The 15,210-nt window shown below is 54.0% G+C and overlaps 1 protein-coding gene across 1 annotated transcript in view; it reads right to left on the bottom strand.

Annotated features, from left to right (window-relative positions):
* The window catches only part of Crhr1 (corticotropin releasing hormone receptor 1), a 49,746-nt gene that overhangs the window by 16,834 nt on the left and 17,702 nt on the right, over nt 1-15,210 (bottom strand). Inside the window, exons 3-8 of the mRNA XM_048366877.1 lie at nt 11,014-11,133; nt 6,952-7,037; nt 2,360-2,466; nt 1,556-1,676; nt 1,200-1,353; nt 866-930 (exon numbers count right to left, since the gene is read on the bottom strand). Coding sequence (XP_048222834.1) covers nt 866-930; nt 1,200-1,353; nt 1,556-1,676; nt 2,360-2,466; nt 6,952-7,037; nt 11,014-11,133 — 653 coding nt within the window. The remainder of the gene's footprint in view (nt 1-865; nt 931-1,199; nt 1,354-1,555; nt 1,677-2,359; nt 2,467-6,951; nt 7,038-11,013; nt 11,134-15,210) is intronic.

Raw genomic sequence — 15,210 nt, 5'->3', positions numbered from 1 at the left:
GAATGTGGGTACCCACATTCTGGCAATTGGTCCCGTTGCAGTACCTCAGTTACCCCACCTGAAATGTGGGCAGCATCCTTGGTTATAGGTTGTGAAGTTGGGAGCAAGCACTGAGGGACTGTGGAAAAGGCCACCCAGGAACAAGCTGGGCCCAAATACATCACAGTTTCCATGGTCCTCGCCCCCAACTCCCTAGTTGGGGGCCCAATGGGTGCTGGTGCTCCCAACACTTAGCAGTTTTTGAATCTGGCCTGTTGGGACCTGAATAATCTTAAAGGGAGAAACTTTACAGGTATGCATGGAGCAAGAGGTAGATTTGCTTCACATTTTCCCGAGTTTCTCCCTAATCAGCTCTAGGAAGTGGATGGCCACAGGGTGAAATGGATGGAAATCCTATGTCCTTGTGGGACACCGATGTAGAGTGGCAAAGATCTCAATGATTTAACAAACCAGAAATTGAAATTTGTATGTGAAACTTTTTGATTTTTTTTTTTTTTAAAGCTGGCTTCTAAATCAAAATTTCAGAAAACAACACACAGGCCAAACTCAAAGTCATCTATAAGCCGGTGGACCTCTCTGCAGTGCTTGCCTCTTACCACTAGGTGGAGCTTCAGGGCTGTTCATACCTACCTAGTTTCTCTCTCTCTCTCTCTCTCTCTCTCTCTCTCTCTCTCTCTCTCTCTCTCTCTCTCTCTCTCTCTCTCTCTCTCTCTCTTTCTCTCTCACCCCACTTCTCATACCCCTAGCAAACAAGCAAAGAAGTCTGGGCTCTGATGGAAAAGCAGAATGCTCCAAGGCCCTTGGGAGTGCCCTGCAGAGCCAGGCTGGGGCCTGGAGCTTGGCTCAGGAAGAGGAAGGAGGTGACTTACTTCTCATTGTCGTAGTACAGCTTCCCAATGGCCCACGCCACGATGATGGGGAAAGGCACACCTGGGGAAAAGAGGGGCCATCCCAGAGCCCTTCAGTGGACACGGGGGCTGCCAGGCTTGGAGTACCCCACGGAGGTTGCACAGGGCATAAGGGTTTCTGGCGGCTGAATTTGAACTCAGCACATTCATGATGATCCCCCAGCCTCCAACCTCTACCCCTGAGAAGGGAGTGTGCCCCACCACCATGCCAAGGTGTCTTCCCTCTCCTAGACTGCAGCTGGTTGGCCTGATGGGGGAAGAGGAGCCTGGGGCAAAGGAGGCCCAGCTCACCCCAGCCAATGCCAATGAACATCCACTTGCGTAGCCGGTCGGTGGAGTAAGTGAGCACAATGGCCGTGTGTAGGTAGCAGCCTTCGCCAAACATCCAGAAGAAGTTGGTCACGTGGAAGTAGTTATAGGCGGCTGTCACCAACCTGCACCAGCCCTATCCCCCACCCCCCCAGAAGTGATGGTGAGCCTAGGGGAAGGGGGATAGTGGCAGCACCCCACCCTGGGTCTGGTCCTCCTTAGGGGTCCTTCTTTTGTTCTGTGGGCCCCAGCCCAGCCCCCACTGCAGGACAGGGCCACCTGGGGGCCTCCTCAGACCTTGGATTTGGCCTCATCCTGCTTCCCCTGCTAAGACGCACCACGTTGCTCTGGTGGACCTCGGGGTTCATGGTGAGCTGGACCACGAACCACGTGGCATTGCGCAGGATGAAGGCGGAGATGAGGTTCCAGTGGATGATGTTTCTCAGGCACCGGATGCTCCTGGACAGCAGGGGGTGACAGGAGCAGAGAGGGGATGAGGGACAGGTGCCATAATCATTCCAGCCCTGAGAGATAGATGGCAGCACTGAGCCAGGTCAACCCAGAGAGGAGGCAGCAAGCTCCATCCTGATGCCCCACGCATTCCCCATATGTGGCTACCCAGACATAAACTCCATAACTAGGGGTCCCCTCCTACTCCCTGGGGTACTTGGACTGTAAACCAGAGGGGTGACAGGCATAAGAGGTCTTCCACAGGAAGCCTCTTTCCACAGCTTTCAGCCCCGATGCTCCTGCCCCCATTCTTGGCTGTACCACTTGGGTCCTGGCAGTCTGAACCCAAAATAGCATGTCACTCCATGGAGCCCCCACCTCTAGGGATCCCCCTGCCTGGTCACCCCAGATGGGTACAGACCAGCCTAGGTGTGGGTAACAAAGGCAAGGGTGAACTTTGCTCCTCCCACACTGCACCCCCAGTGGCTTCTAGAGAGCAGGCAGAAATAGATCCAGGAGATGGGAGACTCCCATAGATTCTGGCCCTGCCCATGAATGGAGAGGGCTGGGGTGTCCCCTTTTCAGCACTTCCCACCCCAAGGCTTCCTGGGGATGCAGGGCCATCTTTCGTCCACCTGCTTCAGGGGACCAGCCCAGCGGTACCCTGAGAGGCAGTCACCAAGCCTTCTCACCTGAGCCGCAGAAAGAGGACAAAGGCCACGAGGAGGGCCGCCAGGGAGATGCAGTGGCCCAGGTAGTTGATGATGACCGCGATGTGGTAATGCACCTTGCTCTTCTTCTAAGGCAGGAGAGAAGCAGAGGTGAGGTGAGAGAGAGGCAGAGGCGAGAGGCTCGCACGTAGCTGCACCTCAGAGCACGGTGTGGACGATGCCGGGGTGGTGGAGACAGAATGTGCAATGGCGACAGGGCTTGTCCCCTCCTGAGCCCCTCTGTGTGTCAAGCACGTCCCACCTACTTGAGGCCAGTGTGCCCCTGAGGGGCAGGCTCTGTCCCAAATGCCATGTGACTGAACTGAACCCTGGTGACACAGAGCTCCTGGTGCCCTCCACCGTGTAGAGCACCATTTACAGCTGCCCATGTCCTTGTTCTGTCCTAATGCCAGGGGCTTCAGTGGGTGCAGAGACCGCAGCCTCTGGGACCTCTTTCCTCCTCCTCCATCTTGGATTGAGCCTCCACCTTCCTGGCTGCCCCTGATTCTCTGCTGCTCCTGTTCCCCAGGAGAGGGAGGAGCAGCCCTGGGACTGGAACCCCACTGTGCACAGGACCCCCAAGACTCCAATTCTCTGCTCCCACAGCTGCCCTGCCTCCTGGCCCAGGGTCTGGGTTGCTTCAAGTGAATGTGTGTGCCGTCACTGGGGCTTGAAGTCGGGGGGGGCACTGTCCCTTTGCTTGGTTCCATTCAAGGTTGGCACTCTACCACTTGAGCCACGGCCCTACTTCTGGAATTTTCACGGCCCCTTGGGGATAAAAGTCTCATGGGCTTTTCTGCATGGCGGGTTTCAAACTGGGGTCCTCCAATCTCAGCTCCCTGAGTAATTAGGATTACAGGCATGAGCCACCCATGCCTGGCTACAGAGGGCTTTCTTGCCTGTCATCTCTTCAAACCTTCAAGGTGACCCCAGAGGAAGAGGTAAAAGGGCATCTGCATCTTATTGTGCAGGAAAATAGATTCAGAGATATGTTTACTCATTCCAGGTTGCCCAATTTGAATGTAAAACTGCCTCATACCCGCACATGTTGATTGGCAAGATGCTAAGGCTACAAATGGAAGGCAAGGTTCAGTCCCAAAGTGGGGAATCAGGTGGTCCCCAGTGCTCATTGAGACTAGCAACAACACACAGGTGCTGGGAAAGCTGAGCCCCTGAGGCCCTCGGGCCTTCGGGGACCTTCCCGTCTGAAATACAGAACCCACAGCGGAGCTGCTCCTCATCAGCCCTACCTCTCTCATGTCGTTGAGGAAACCGAGGACTACATTCATTCAAGAGCAAGGGAGTGCCTTGCTGGCCTCACAGGCACGGGCAGGGGCCCTCCCTCACTCTCCTGCCTGCTGCATCCCCTGTTCCAGGAGGCCTGGGAGGCTGGCACAGGAACAGTTTGGGGGCAGAGGTGTCTAGGAACATGGCAGGAAGTCACATTAGCAACTCAGGCCTCACCCAGGAGGTATGAAGTGAATGGAGGCATGAAAGGAGGCAGGACAGGGGAGAGAGATAGCAAGAGAAAGAGAGAGACAGCAAGAGGAGGGGAGAGGGGCCGCCTGCCATACAGTACACATAGAGACGGCCTCTGCCATCTGCTAGGATCCTGCCCAGAGGTTCCTGAACATCTGTACATGCTACCGCCTGTCTGGAGCTGGTGCTTGGCTTTATTAAAATTTCCACAAATCTGGGCTGAGAAGCCCCTGGGTCATAACAACATCTGTGAAGCCCACCCATGTGACACACACCCCAGCTTCATTCATACGCCCAGGGCAGCCCACTGTGTGGGTGGCAGGAAGTCCTTGTGCCAGGGCCTCTGCCTTGGCCTCCCCAGGCAGGGTATGCCTAGGTCACTAAGTTTGGAGGAGTCATTTATTTAGTGTCTACTGTATGCTGAGCACTCTACCAGACTCTTATCAATGCCATTGATTTTCTTTTATTACAACACATCTGTTTTTCCACGAAAAACAGGCCCAGTGGCTGGCAATCAGCACCCTGGCCAGCCTGGCTTGAATGTCCCTCTTCTCAGCTGGGCACTGGTGGCTGCTCAGGAAGCTGAGATCTGAGGATGGTAGTTCAAAGCCAGCGCTTATCTCTAATTAACTACCAGAAAACTGCAAGTAGAACTGTGGAGCAAAGTGATAGAGTGCTAGCCTTGAGCAAAAAATAAAAACAAACACAAAACCAAACAAAAAACATCAGAGACAGTGCCTAGGCCCTGAGTTCAATCCCCAGGACCAACCTTTTTCTCTCTGAATCCATGATGCATTTATTAGGAGGTACAAGCCAGGACTGGAAACAGAGGCACTTTCTAGAAAGCTGTCCTGTAGGCATGGCCCAGGAGTCTTGAGAGCTCATAAGGGCTTTTCTTCACAAAGGTCAAAGGGAGAGAGAACCGAACATTCCAGGATAAAGGCTCTATTTGACTCCCTGAGGTTCTGGGCCCACTGGGTGTAAGCTTTGTTTCTCATCTGCTGCACGAGCCTGATACAATCCCAGAGCTGAGAAGACAGCTGTAGAAATTACAGCCGACACCCTGGGAGACACCCGCTGCTGTGATATGAATGTGCCCCCCAAGTTAAATCCCCAGTGCAGAGGTGCTCAGGTGATTGGGGATACCCTGTGACAAGGACGTTAATGCTGTCATCTCTGGAGAGACTTCTGTGAGAGTGGCTTCCTTTCAAAGGGCTGGTTTTGTCCACTTGCTTTCTCTGCCCCTCTGCTCTTCCGCCATGGGATGACAAAGCAAGGAGCCTTTTGCCTCAAGAAGGCCTTTCCAGACACCAGCCCTTGACCTTGGCTCTCCCAGCCTCCAGAACCTTGAGCTAATCAATTTCTGCTCATTACAAATCACCTCATCTCGGGTGTTCTGTTACTGCAGCACAAAACAGACCAACACCAACATACTGAGATGAATGTAGGCAGTGATACCTAGACAGAACAGCCAGTGACACCGAGAAGTGTCCAGTACTAACCAGACACCTGGCCAGCATGTTTTACAGACAGCAACACCTTGAGAGACTCCCCCCAACAACACTGAGAGGTGGCTAGCGATACCCCAAGAAAAATCCAACACCATTCTAAAGGGTAGTCGATGACATATCAGAAGTAATGCCAGCAACATGCCAGGGGACAGCAAGAGGCCCTCTAGGAGAGGCCCAGTGGCACCCAGGGACAGTGACTACCACAGAGAGCCACCAAGAACTGGAGAAGAAGCTGATGTCCAAAGCACAAGTGAGCAAAGCCAACCTTGGAGTCCCAGTCAGATGGCCACTGCTTGCTAGATTCTGGTGATGGAGGGCCTAGCTCCTCACAAGCACCTTCCTTAGGGTCCCCAAACTCTGCTGGCTGGGTGCCATTGGTGAGCACCTTGGTGAACACGGTGCCCTTTTCCTCTGGTTGCTGACTGGCTGGGGATGCCCCTTAGACACCCTCCCTCGGGGTGTGGGCTGTCACCTCCTCTTCCTTCCAGGCTGAGCTATTCACAGCCCTATCTGCTTTGGGCCACACAGCAGCCTCCAGACTCCCAACAGTCTGCCCCTCAAGTCCATGGTGTTCCCACTATTCTGCCAACAGGTGTAGAGGGAGTGCATGAGAGGCAAAGCCCTCCAGTTCTTCCTCACATAACTTCGCTGGAGGGAAAGGAAAAGACCCCATCCCAGGCAGAGCTGAAAGAAGGGGATGCCGAGGGCAGTGAGCCTGCTGGGTGTTTTTGGTGGTACTGGGATTTGAACTCAGGACCTTGTGCTTGCTAGGTAAGTGCTTTGTCATTTGAGCCCAGCCACCAGCCCTTTTTGCTTTTTAGTTATTTTCCAGATAAGATTGAGTTCCTGACTAGGGCTGGCTTTGAATTGCAGTCCTCCTACATAGACCTCCTCTTAGCGAGGATTTGCCCATGGCTAATCCGGAGCAAAAATTCGAGACCTTATCCAAAAAAGTGAGTAAAGCAAAAAAGCACCTGGAGCTGTGATTCAAGTTTTAGAGCACCCATCTAGCAAAGATTTGGATGTAAAGCCCTGAGTTCAAATCTCAGTGCAAAGGGAAGAAAGAAGAAATGAAAGTAGGGAGGGAGGGAGGGAAGGAAGGAGGGAGGAAAGAAGAAAAATAGCTCCCTTTAGATCTAGAATCCAGTGACTGGGGATAGTGGTGGGAGGGAGAATTCATTGAATTTCCATTTATAGGGTTTGGATTTTGTATCATGTGGTAACAATGGCTACTCGAAAACATTAAAACATTTCCAAGGATCTTTTCTTTTTTATCCCTGGTTGTGATATAGCCCCCGGGAACTGTGCCTTGATGTCTCTCTTAGACTCGGGAGATGGAAACAAATGGGAATCTCCTGACCATCTGCACTCCAGCCCTGCCTCAACGCACCCAGCACAGGCAGCTGCTTATGAGTGTGGCTGGAAGAGAGGAACAGGGCCCCGACTCTCCGGCGGCTCTCGAGCCAGCTGTCCCAGGACTGGGCTTCCACATCCGCCTCTAGCTCCCTGACCGCCGGCTAGCCACGTGGCAGGCATCCAGCTCAGGCTGGCAGCTGAGCCCTCAGGGCGGGGGGCCTGGCTCACCTCCTCATTGAGGATCTCCTGGCATTCGGAGTAATTCACCCGTGCCGCCCAGCTGCCATTGGCCAGGCACTCCCGGTAACCATTATCTGGGAAAAAAGAAGAGAGACCGTGACAGAAGAGCAGTCTAGCATCGTTCTGTCTATGCTGCTGTCCATCTAACCATCCGTCTGGGCAGCACAGGACCTGCTAGCTGGGGCCCTGATGCAAAGCAGAGGAGGAGTGTATGAAGATTCTTCACCATTCTGATTTCCCGACTCTTTTTGTCCCCCGGATCCACACAGGGCTACAGTGGTACCCTAATACCAGCCCTTGGTGCCACAGTTCTGCCCGCCTGGCAGCTGGCCTGATCATGCCCTAGCACTGCTCAGGGACAGATGTGGCCAGCTCTGGGCTGCTTCCCCCAAGTCTTTCTGTGATGGTGGATTTCGTGATAGCTGCTCTTTTGAGATACTCCTATCTTGGGTCCTGTATGCCAGCAAGAATGAGATCAAGACTCACATGGAAGGATGTGTGCTAACAGCCCACGTGGCCAATTAAACACCAAGACTGCCCGCGCTGGAGGTTTCTGTGGGTGGTCCTCACGTGGCAGTGTTTCACGTGGGGTGAGGGGCAAAAGACCTGTGGCAGCTCCCTGTGGCACATGTGAGAGGTCTTGGGGAAGAAAATGACAGGTGCTGAGGCTGGGCTGGTGATGTCACTGGGGCTGGGTTTCACTTGACAGGTAGCTTGCTAGGGGTTTGTTATGGTGCTCCGGGTCTGGCCCCTGGCGTTGGGGAAGGAGGCGGGACAGTGGCTCAGAGGCAGCGGAATCTGTGCAGCTGTCAGCCTGGACTGCAGCCAGATCCTGTCACCTCAGGAGCTATTGGGGGGAGGGTGGACTACAATGCCTGGCTCTAGGACTCTGGAAGGGGCTGGGCAGCCCAAAGAATCCACCTCACCCTCTTGCCCAGCCCCCTCAAGCACTAAGGTCCTGGAATCCAGTAGGGAAGGGACCAAGGAGGGTCTAAATTCTGTCCCCTCTCCTCTGCTGGGAGGGGCCACCTACTCTACCTGGGCCCTCTCTGACACCAGTGGCTCTGTGTCCTTGAATTAATTCTGACCCTAAGCAGTGCTGACATTGGGCCCTGAACTGTTTCTGCTGAAGCCTACTGGCCTTTCTTTCTGTGGCTCCTGCTGGCCCAGGAGTTGGACCGTAGCTAAGAATGTGGCCTGAATCCCAGTCCTTAGGCATGGAGTCCTGCAGGGGCTTTCACATACAGTGCCAGGGCTGCTTCAGCAGATCCCTAAAGACCACGAGCCTAGGGGGCATCAGTCATCTGGCCACATCAGGACCAGAGAGAGATGTGGAGGGGGACCAGGGGAAGTTGAGGCATGCCAGGACAGGGAATTGTGGCTTCTTCTCTAACCTGAGGAGCTGCTCAGGCTGTAGAGAGCATGTAGGAGAGCCAGATTCCATGGATTAAAAAAAAATAGCTCTGTCCAACTTCACTGTGAGCCCACCTGAGTGCCAGGAAGAGCTGTGCTCTGGCAGGGCTCAGTGACAAGACCACAGGCATGCCTCTAATGAGACAAAACCCACTGCACTCCCAGAGCAAAGGGCTTAGCAATGGGGTGTTCTGGAAGGTCTGTAGACAGGATGGGATGTGGAGGCCAGGAGCCAGGGAAATGCAGCATCTGCTGTGGGTGAGAAATGCTTTGCAACCAGAGGCTGCAAAGAGAAGGGCAGAGGCCCGGAGGGAGGGGCACAAGGCTGTGTGACCTTGGGTAGCTCACTCAACCTCCAGGTTTCCTTATCTGTCAGCTGGAAGGATCTTGATCGTGACTCCCATCTCGCTGGCTGAGCATTTTTTTTTTGTTAACAAGTGCACAGCGCGTGCAAGTGTACCTGACATATGGTGTAGGCTGTTTTGTTTATTATTATTGCCTCTGAGCTGTAGTTATACAACCTTATATAACACAGGGAACATGTCCCTTGTCCCTATTAAAGGTGGGCTCCAGATGGAGATGATGGAGAAGTCCCCTCTGCCCTCTCTCCCTACACCAATTTGGGATGGGATCCCTGGAGTGGGTCTCTGGGCCAGCCTATCCCAAGTAGCAGGCTTTGGCCTGCTGAAATGAGCTGACCCCCGAAGGAAAGGAGCCCCCACAGGGAGGATTCCACCTCTTTGTCTGTAACTGCTGAGCTGAGCAGTCTTCCCAAAGGATCATAGGCAAATGGATATTTTTGGAAATGTTTCCCATCCCTTTGAAGAGCCGATGCAGCAGGAGGGAAGGCACGAAGGAAAAGCCTAGAAGTTCTGGCAACACCTCATCAGTAAATGAATTAATTAGTACCTAATGATTAGGTACAGCTCTGCCTCCCCGCCCACTGGCACTGCCAGTGGGCACCGTCCTCTAGCTGTGAGAGTACTTGCAAGAGGGGAGGGGTGTCCTCCAGCCCTGGAATGCTCACCCTGCTTGGGGGAGGGACCAACACCCCTACTTCTATCTGGGATCACAGAAGGATCACTCCCCCCCCCCCCCCGCCACATCCTGCAAGTGGAGAAACTGAGGCTCAGGGGTGGAAGGGACTGCTGAAGGCAGGACTGACACGCATCCGGGCACTAAGTTCTGAGAAGGTTTCTGAGTATGTGGGGGTGCAGAATGAGAGGAGGGCTTCAGAAGGAGGGGGGAGGGTACTCATGGGGAGTGGCCAGGGTCACTCAGGAGCAACAGGGAGCCGTGGAAAGTGGCCCCCGTGTGACGGCTCAACTCTGGAGCTAGGCTAGACATCAGGGGGCCTGAGGCTGAGCCATGGTGCTGGTGAAGAAACAGGAGCCCTGGTGGGCTGGGGCACCAGGGGTTCTGACTGCTTCCAAGCTCTGGAACCTTGCGCTGGTTATTAACCTTCTCTGGGCTCCAACTAACTGGCTACTAAATTGGAGGCTGGTTGACAGTATACCCTAAACTCTCCTTTTGGACTTACTTGGTCCTTTAGGTTGATCACCCCTTCTTCCTACCCAAGTCTCTACTTTTCGGTCCCCATTCCCCTCCTGTGTACTTTCTCCTCTCGGGGTCAGGGTGTGGCTACAGATGCACAAGGCTGCTCGATCTGGCGTTTCCATCCTTCTGCTCTGCTCTAACACCTCTTGGGGACTTTCCTGGGCCCTCTGAACCCTCTAGTCTGTAGCCCTAATCCATGGGGTGGGGGGGGGGAGGAGAAATTTGGGAGTCATGAGTTGTAAAAAATCTTTAGATCAGTTGCCTAATTTCTGATTTTCAGATGAGGGGTCAGAAGGCCCTAGGAGGGGACATGTGTTGAGGTCACACAGTGGGTCTTCGAGGGGGTCACCTAGTATTTGTGGTCAACTTCAACACCCTGTTGGGGTGCTATGTTCAGACCCACAGGCTTCAAGGGTTCACACAGGGGGCCCCAGGGATCTGGGCCCCCCACCTTCCTTTGGGCCCCTAGCCTGCAGCTGTTCTTCTCTTGCTAAGCAGGGACCTGAGTCACTGACAGGAGAGAGCAAATTAATTCTGAGGGTGGCAGGTGCTATCTCGAGAAGCTGCAAAGCCTGGCACGAAGTTCAGGTCTTGGGAGTGAGGTGTTTACCTGGGGATCAGGTATCCGCACAGCCCTGGGTCAGCTCTGCCCCACACTCAGCCATCTGCAGACCTGCGAAGCAACTCAGCCCCACCCCCAACACTCTGGGAGCCCAGCCACCTGGCTCGAGGCCTACAGAGGCCTTAGAACCATCTTTGAACTCAGGTGATTCTGGTAGTTTCTGTCCTACCTCAGGGGGGTCGTTGACGCCACTGGACTGAGAGTTTGTTAACCACAGGAGAAATGTTCTAGACAGACCTGTACATTCCAGCTCTGCCTTTAAGCAGCTGGTGACCTTGACTTTGACCTCTCTGGACCTTGTTTTGAAGCTTGAATTGTATGCCAAGTGACTGTGTCTTCTTGTGAGGAACGCACACAGCTGGCCTTCAGTGTTACTGCTATTATCTCCCCCATGTCCAGAACCCCCCCATCCTCTCCCACCTCCCAGCGCACGGCGCACCCTCTAGCTTCTTCCTTACTTGTGGTGTTGTAGCGGACACCATAGAAAAATGCAGGGCAGGGCCGAACCACCAACTGCCCTGCTGGGCTCCGGGGCCAGCAGGTGCCAATGAGGTCCACAGAGGCATTGCACTGTAGCCCTGAGGACAAGAGAGAGAGAGGGCTGGTGAGGCACAGGGAGATATTCCCCCCACCCCCACCCCCCAGGCAGCCAGAGTTCCCTCCCAAATCCTGCCCCCCCCCCCCCCAGCTCACACTCACCCATCAGCTAGGGACAGGGCCATAGCCATGGCCCATGTGCAGACATGAGCTCATTCTATGCCAGGGGAAAGAATCTGCTATTGGTGCTGGGACACCAGGGAGTGAGTGTGGGTTCCAGGGCAGAGGAGCAACAGAGATGGCTGGAGGCGGGGTTGAAAGCTAAAGATCTGGCTGCATGCCTCATGTCCCCTGTCCTGCAGCCTGATGACACTTCTCTCTGCCTCTTGGTGATGGACTGGAGTTACAAAACTTCACAGGAATTCCCAAGAAGAAGCCCAGCCTGCCAGAGTCAACACCCTCTGAAACTAAACTACATCTGGTGCGACCCCACAGAGATACAGCAAAATGGGATTGGCCTCATTTCAGGCTGGCCTGATGTCCATACTAACTGGGGGTGTCCTTTGTACCCTGGTCTGTGCTGGCAATGAACAGTGGCCCTGGGCTCATGGCTTCCGAATAAGCTCTGCTACTAACTTTCTGTGCGACCATAGACAAGGCGCTCATCCTCTCTGAGTGTACATATCTGTCTAAAATAAAATGAAGAGGTTGGATTGAATTAGATATGAGTGTGTGTGTGTGTGTGTGTGTGTGTGTGTGTGTGTGTGTGTGTAGGTGTGCTACTGAGGATGGAACCTAGGGCCTCAGGCATGGCAGATGGATGCTTTATCACTGAACTATACCCTTAAAATTAGGCTTTTTTTCTGGGGGGGGGGGGTGCTAGTCCTGGGGCTTGAACTCAGGGCCTGGGTGCAGTCCCTTGAGACATTTTGTTCAAGGCTAGCACTCTACCACTTGAGCCACAGCTCTACTTCTGACTTTTTTGGTGGTTAATTGGAGATAAGAGTCTTATGGACGTTCCTACTCAGGTTGGCTTCAAACCATGATCATCAGATCTCCTAGCCTCCTGAGTAGTTAGGATTACAGGTATGAGCCATTGGCACATGGCCAGTCAGATGTTTTTGACTCTCAATAGAGGGCTCATTCTACCATACCACATTGTGTGGCAATGAGAAGTAGGGAGAGATGAGGAGGCAGCAGGGGTCATTTATTGAGGGAGGGGGGGTATGTGCCAGGCACACGTCTACCCAGGTAGGCACTGGGGAAATGACCTGGGATGTGCTGAGGAGGGTCCAGAAGTGCCTAACGTCCTATCAGTTAGATTAGCATCTGCCCACCCTTCTTCTCTGATCTTCAGAGAGCAGGTGCCTGGAAAGATGGACACTGGCCCTAGTCAGCACCAATCTAGAGCCAAAGCAAGGGCCAGCTAAGGCAACTGGGTCTCCTGGGCCAGAGGACCTGGCTTTCCTAATGCCTCCCTAACAAGAGCTCTGGCCCCATTCACAGCTGGTCCTGGGATGGGGGATTTCTCCCAGGATGGGTCAGTGTGTTCTGCACCCCCAGGTTGGGGGCCACCTCCCTAGCACCTTCATTTATTTGTTACTATTAATATAAAGATGATGTGTAGAAATGGGTTACAATTACTAAGTCAGGTAAAGAGTACATTTCTTTCTTTCTTTTTTTTTTTGGCCAGTCCTGGGGCTTGGACTCAGGGTCTGAGCACTGTCCCTGGCTTCTTTTTGCTCAAGGCTAGCACTCTGCCGCTTGAGCCACAGCGCCACTTCTGGCCATTTTCTGTATATGTGGTGCTGGGGAATTGAACCCAGGGCCTCATGTATAGGAGGCAAGCACTCTTGCCACTAGGCCATATCCCCAGCCCCAAGAGTACATTTCTTTTTGGACAATGTCACCCCTAACCTCTCCCAGCCCTAGCACCTCTTTTGGCTCTTGTACCACCTGTCCACGTGGGCTTCAGTTATACTGAACAGAGAGGTAAACTGAGGCCCAGGTAGTTACAGGGCTTGCTTGACCCTAGGTACTTAGTAACTAACCATGGGGCTACATGAAGGGCAGCGCCGGTTTTGACACTGAGCTCTTCCCACGGCCACGCAAGGGCCCAAACCCAGCCGCTGCTCCTCACAATATCCATCTGCACCCATCTGGGGACCCAGTCCTTCCACAAGGCCCTGCGAGTGGAGGCAGAGCGGGGAACCCAGTGGAAGACAAGACCTTAAATTAAGAACCCAGAAAACCCCGGAAATCAAGACCGTGAGAGGAAGGGCGGAAGGAGGACCTGCAAGAACGGGAAAGACGAAATGAAAGAGGCCAAAGGACAGAGATACTCTTTCTCCACCATCGACCAACGCGCCGCCGCCTTCGGACTAGGCCTGTGGGCGGGGCCCAAGAGGGGCGTGGTTATACGTGCAAGGGCCAATCAGGAGCGACGAACGAGCTCTGCCTGGAATACCGCTTGACCCATGACTAAGGGGCGGGGCGGGGGGCGTGGTTTTAGAGAGCGCGGAGAGATGGAAGGAAATGTGGAAGGAGAGCTGGACCCTAGAGGTCAGGAGCAGGGTGCAAGGCAGCCTCCCAGGTGGGGACAGGAGGGCTAGGGTCCCCCTGGGTGATCCCGCAGAGCAGGGCCTCCGAAGGGGACCAACATCTCTGGAACACTGCTGTACACCAGGCACCGTGAAGGGAGCAGGCCACGCAGCCATCCACTCTCTGAGTGGGGAAGACAGGGACGGGAAGGCAAGTGCGCAAGGAGAGGAGAGAAGCAGGCCCCAGAGGCAAAACGAACGCAAGGATAAAACGGGAAAGGAAGTCCGCGCCGATGGCTCACGCCTGTGATCTTAACAACTCCCAGGGTCATCATGGCTTGAAGCCATCCTGGGCAGGAAAGTCCGTGAGACGCTCATCTCCAAATAACCACCGGAAAACCGGAACTGCTGCGGTGGCTTCAAGTGGTAGAGCACTAGTTTTGAGTGAAAAAGCTCAGGGACAGCACCCAGGCCCTGAGTTCAAGTCCCATGGCTGATAAGAAAAGAAAGGGTGCCTCTCAAGGGTGTGTGGCACATTAGGACACATTAGTCGTTCCAGGCACATGGCTGGTGCTGAGGAAATTTGAGGCCATGCACAAATCCAGAATGGGCATGAGAAACTGCAGAGTGACAGCGCACCACAGATGACTCACTGTGCGGTAAACCTGGGTTTACCATGGACCTCTGGGTGGCCATGTAATGGAGCAGTAAGTCTGAATCTGGTCCCTTTGGGGCCAGTGCTTCGTCACTGTGTGCTCAGGCGAGTTCCTCAACCTCTCTGAGCTTCAGATTCCTCCTTTGTAAATCAGGGACAAAAATACTTCCTGACTATCTGATTGTGATGATGAAACGAGATTAAGCTCAGAATGGTGTCAAATCCACATGCTTTATCAATAATGATTGCCTCTCAGCGCCATAAAACCAGAGATGGAAACCAGAGTCTCCAGGTCTGTGGCAACGTTTCCATTTGTCTGTGATGCTAATATTCAATAATTCGATTACTTCCTGGCACTGTCATTGCTCATGCCATGAGGTGATGAGTCACCAAGTCTGTGACTGACCTGTGCCAAGACGGGACCCTGGCCCTGGGGACCTGGCCTCTCCTGGCATGAGCCATGTGCAGGGCCCCCAGAGGTCCCGGCTCAGTGCCAGCCATTCCAGCCAGATGCCTATCCATCTGTCCCAGCTCTCCTGTCCCGCCCTCACCATCTGCCTCTACCAATGCCTGTCGGTCTGGATAGAGCTCAGCACAGGAAGACAAATGGCTGTCACCAGAGGCCATTGGGAGGTGATAGATTGCGGTGCCACAAAGCCAAGCAGGCTGGGCTGGGGGGTGGGGCACCCTGTACAAATCACCAGGGAATGAATGCCATTCATCATAGTGAGCCTGCTGCCTCCAAGGACAGGTGACACTATGTGGGCTCAGGCATGTCACTCCTGAACATAAAAAGCAAGTTAATGGAGCCTGACCTGGCTCTGGGGTGTTGGGGAGGGTGAGAGGGCTCCCCCAGGCCTCCTTCTCCCTAGAACTGCAGACAAGCAGAGAGTGATACTCTTTCTACTCCCCGCCCCAGCCTA

This window comes from Perognathus longimembris, chromosome 17 (assembly GCF_023159225.1).
Source record: "Perognathus longimembris pacificus isolate PPM17 chromosome 17, ASM2315922v1, whole genome shotgun sequence".
Taxonomy (NCBI): domain Eukaryota; kingdom Metazoa; phylum Chordata; class Mammalia; order Rodentia; family Heteromyidae; genus Perognathus; species Perognathus longimembris.
Note: the sequence above shows the minus strand (reverse complement) of the source record. Positions and strands in the feature narration are given on the sequence as shown.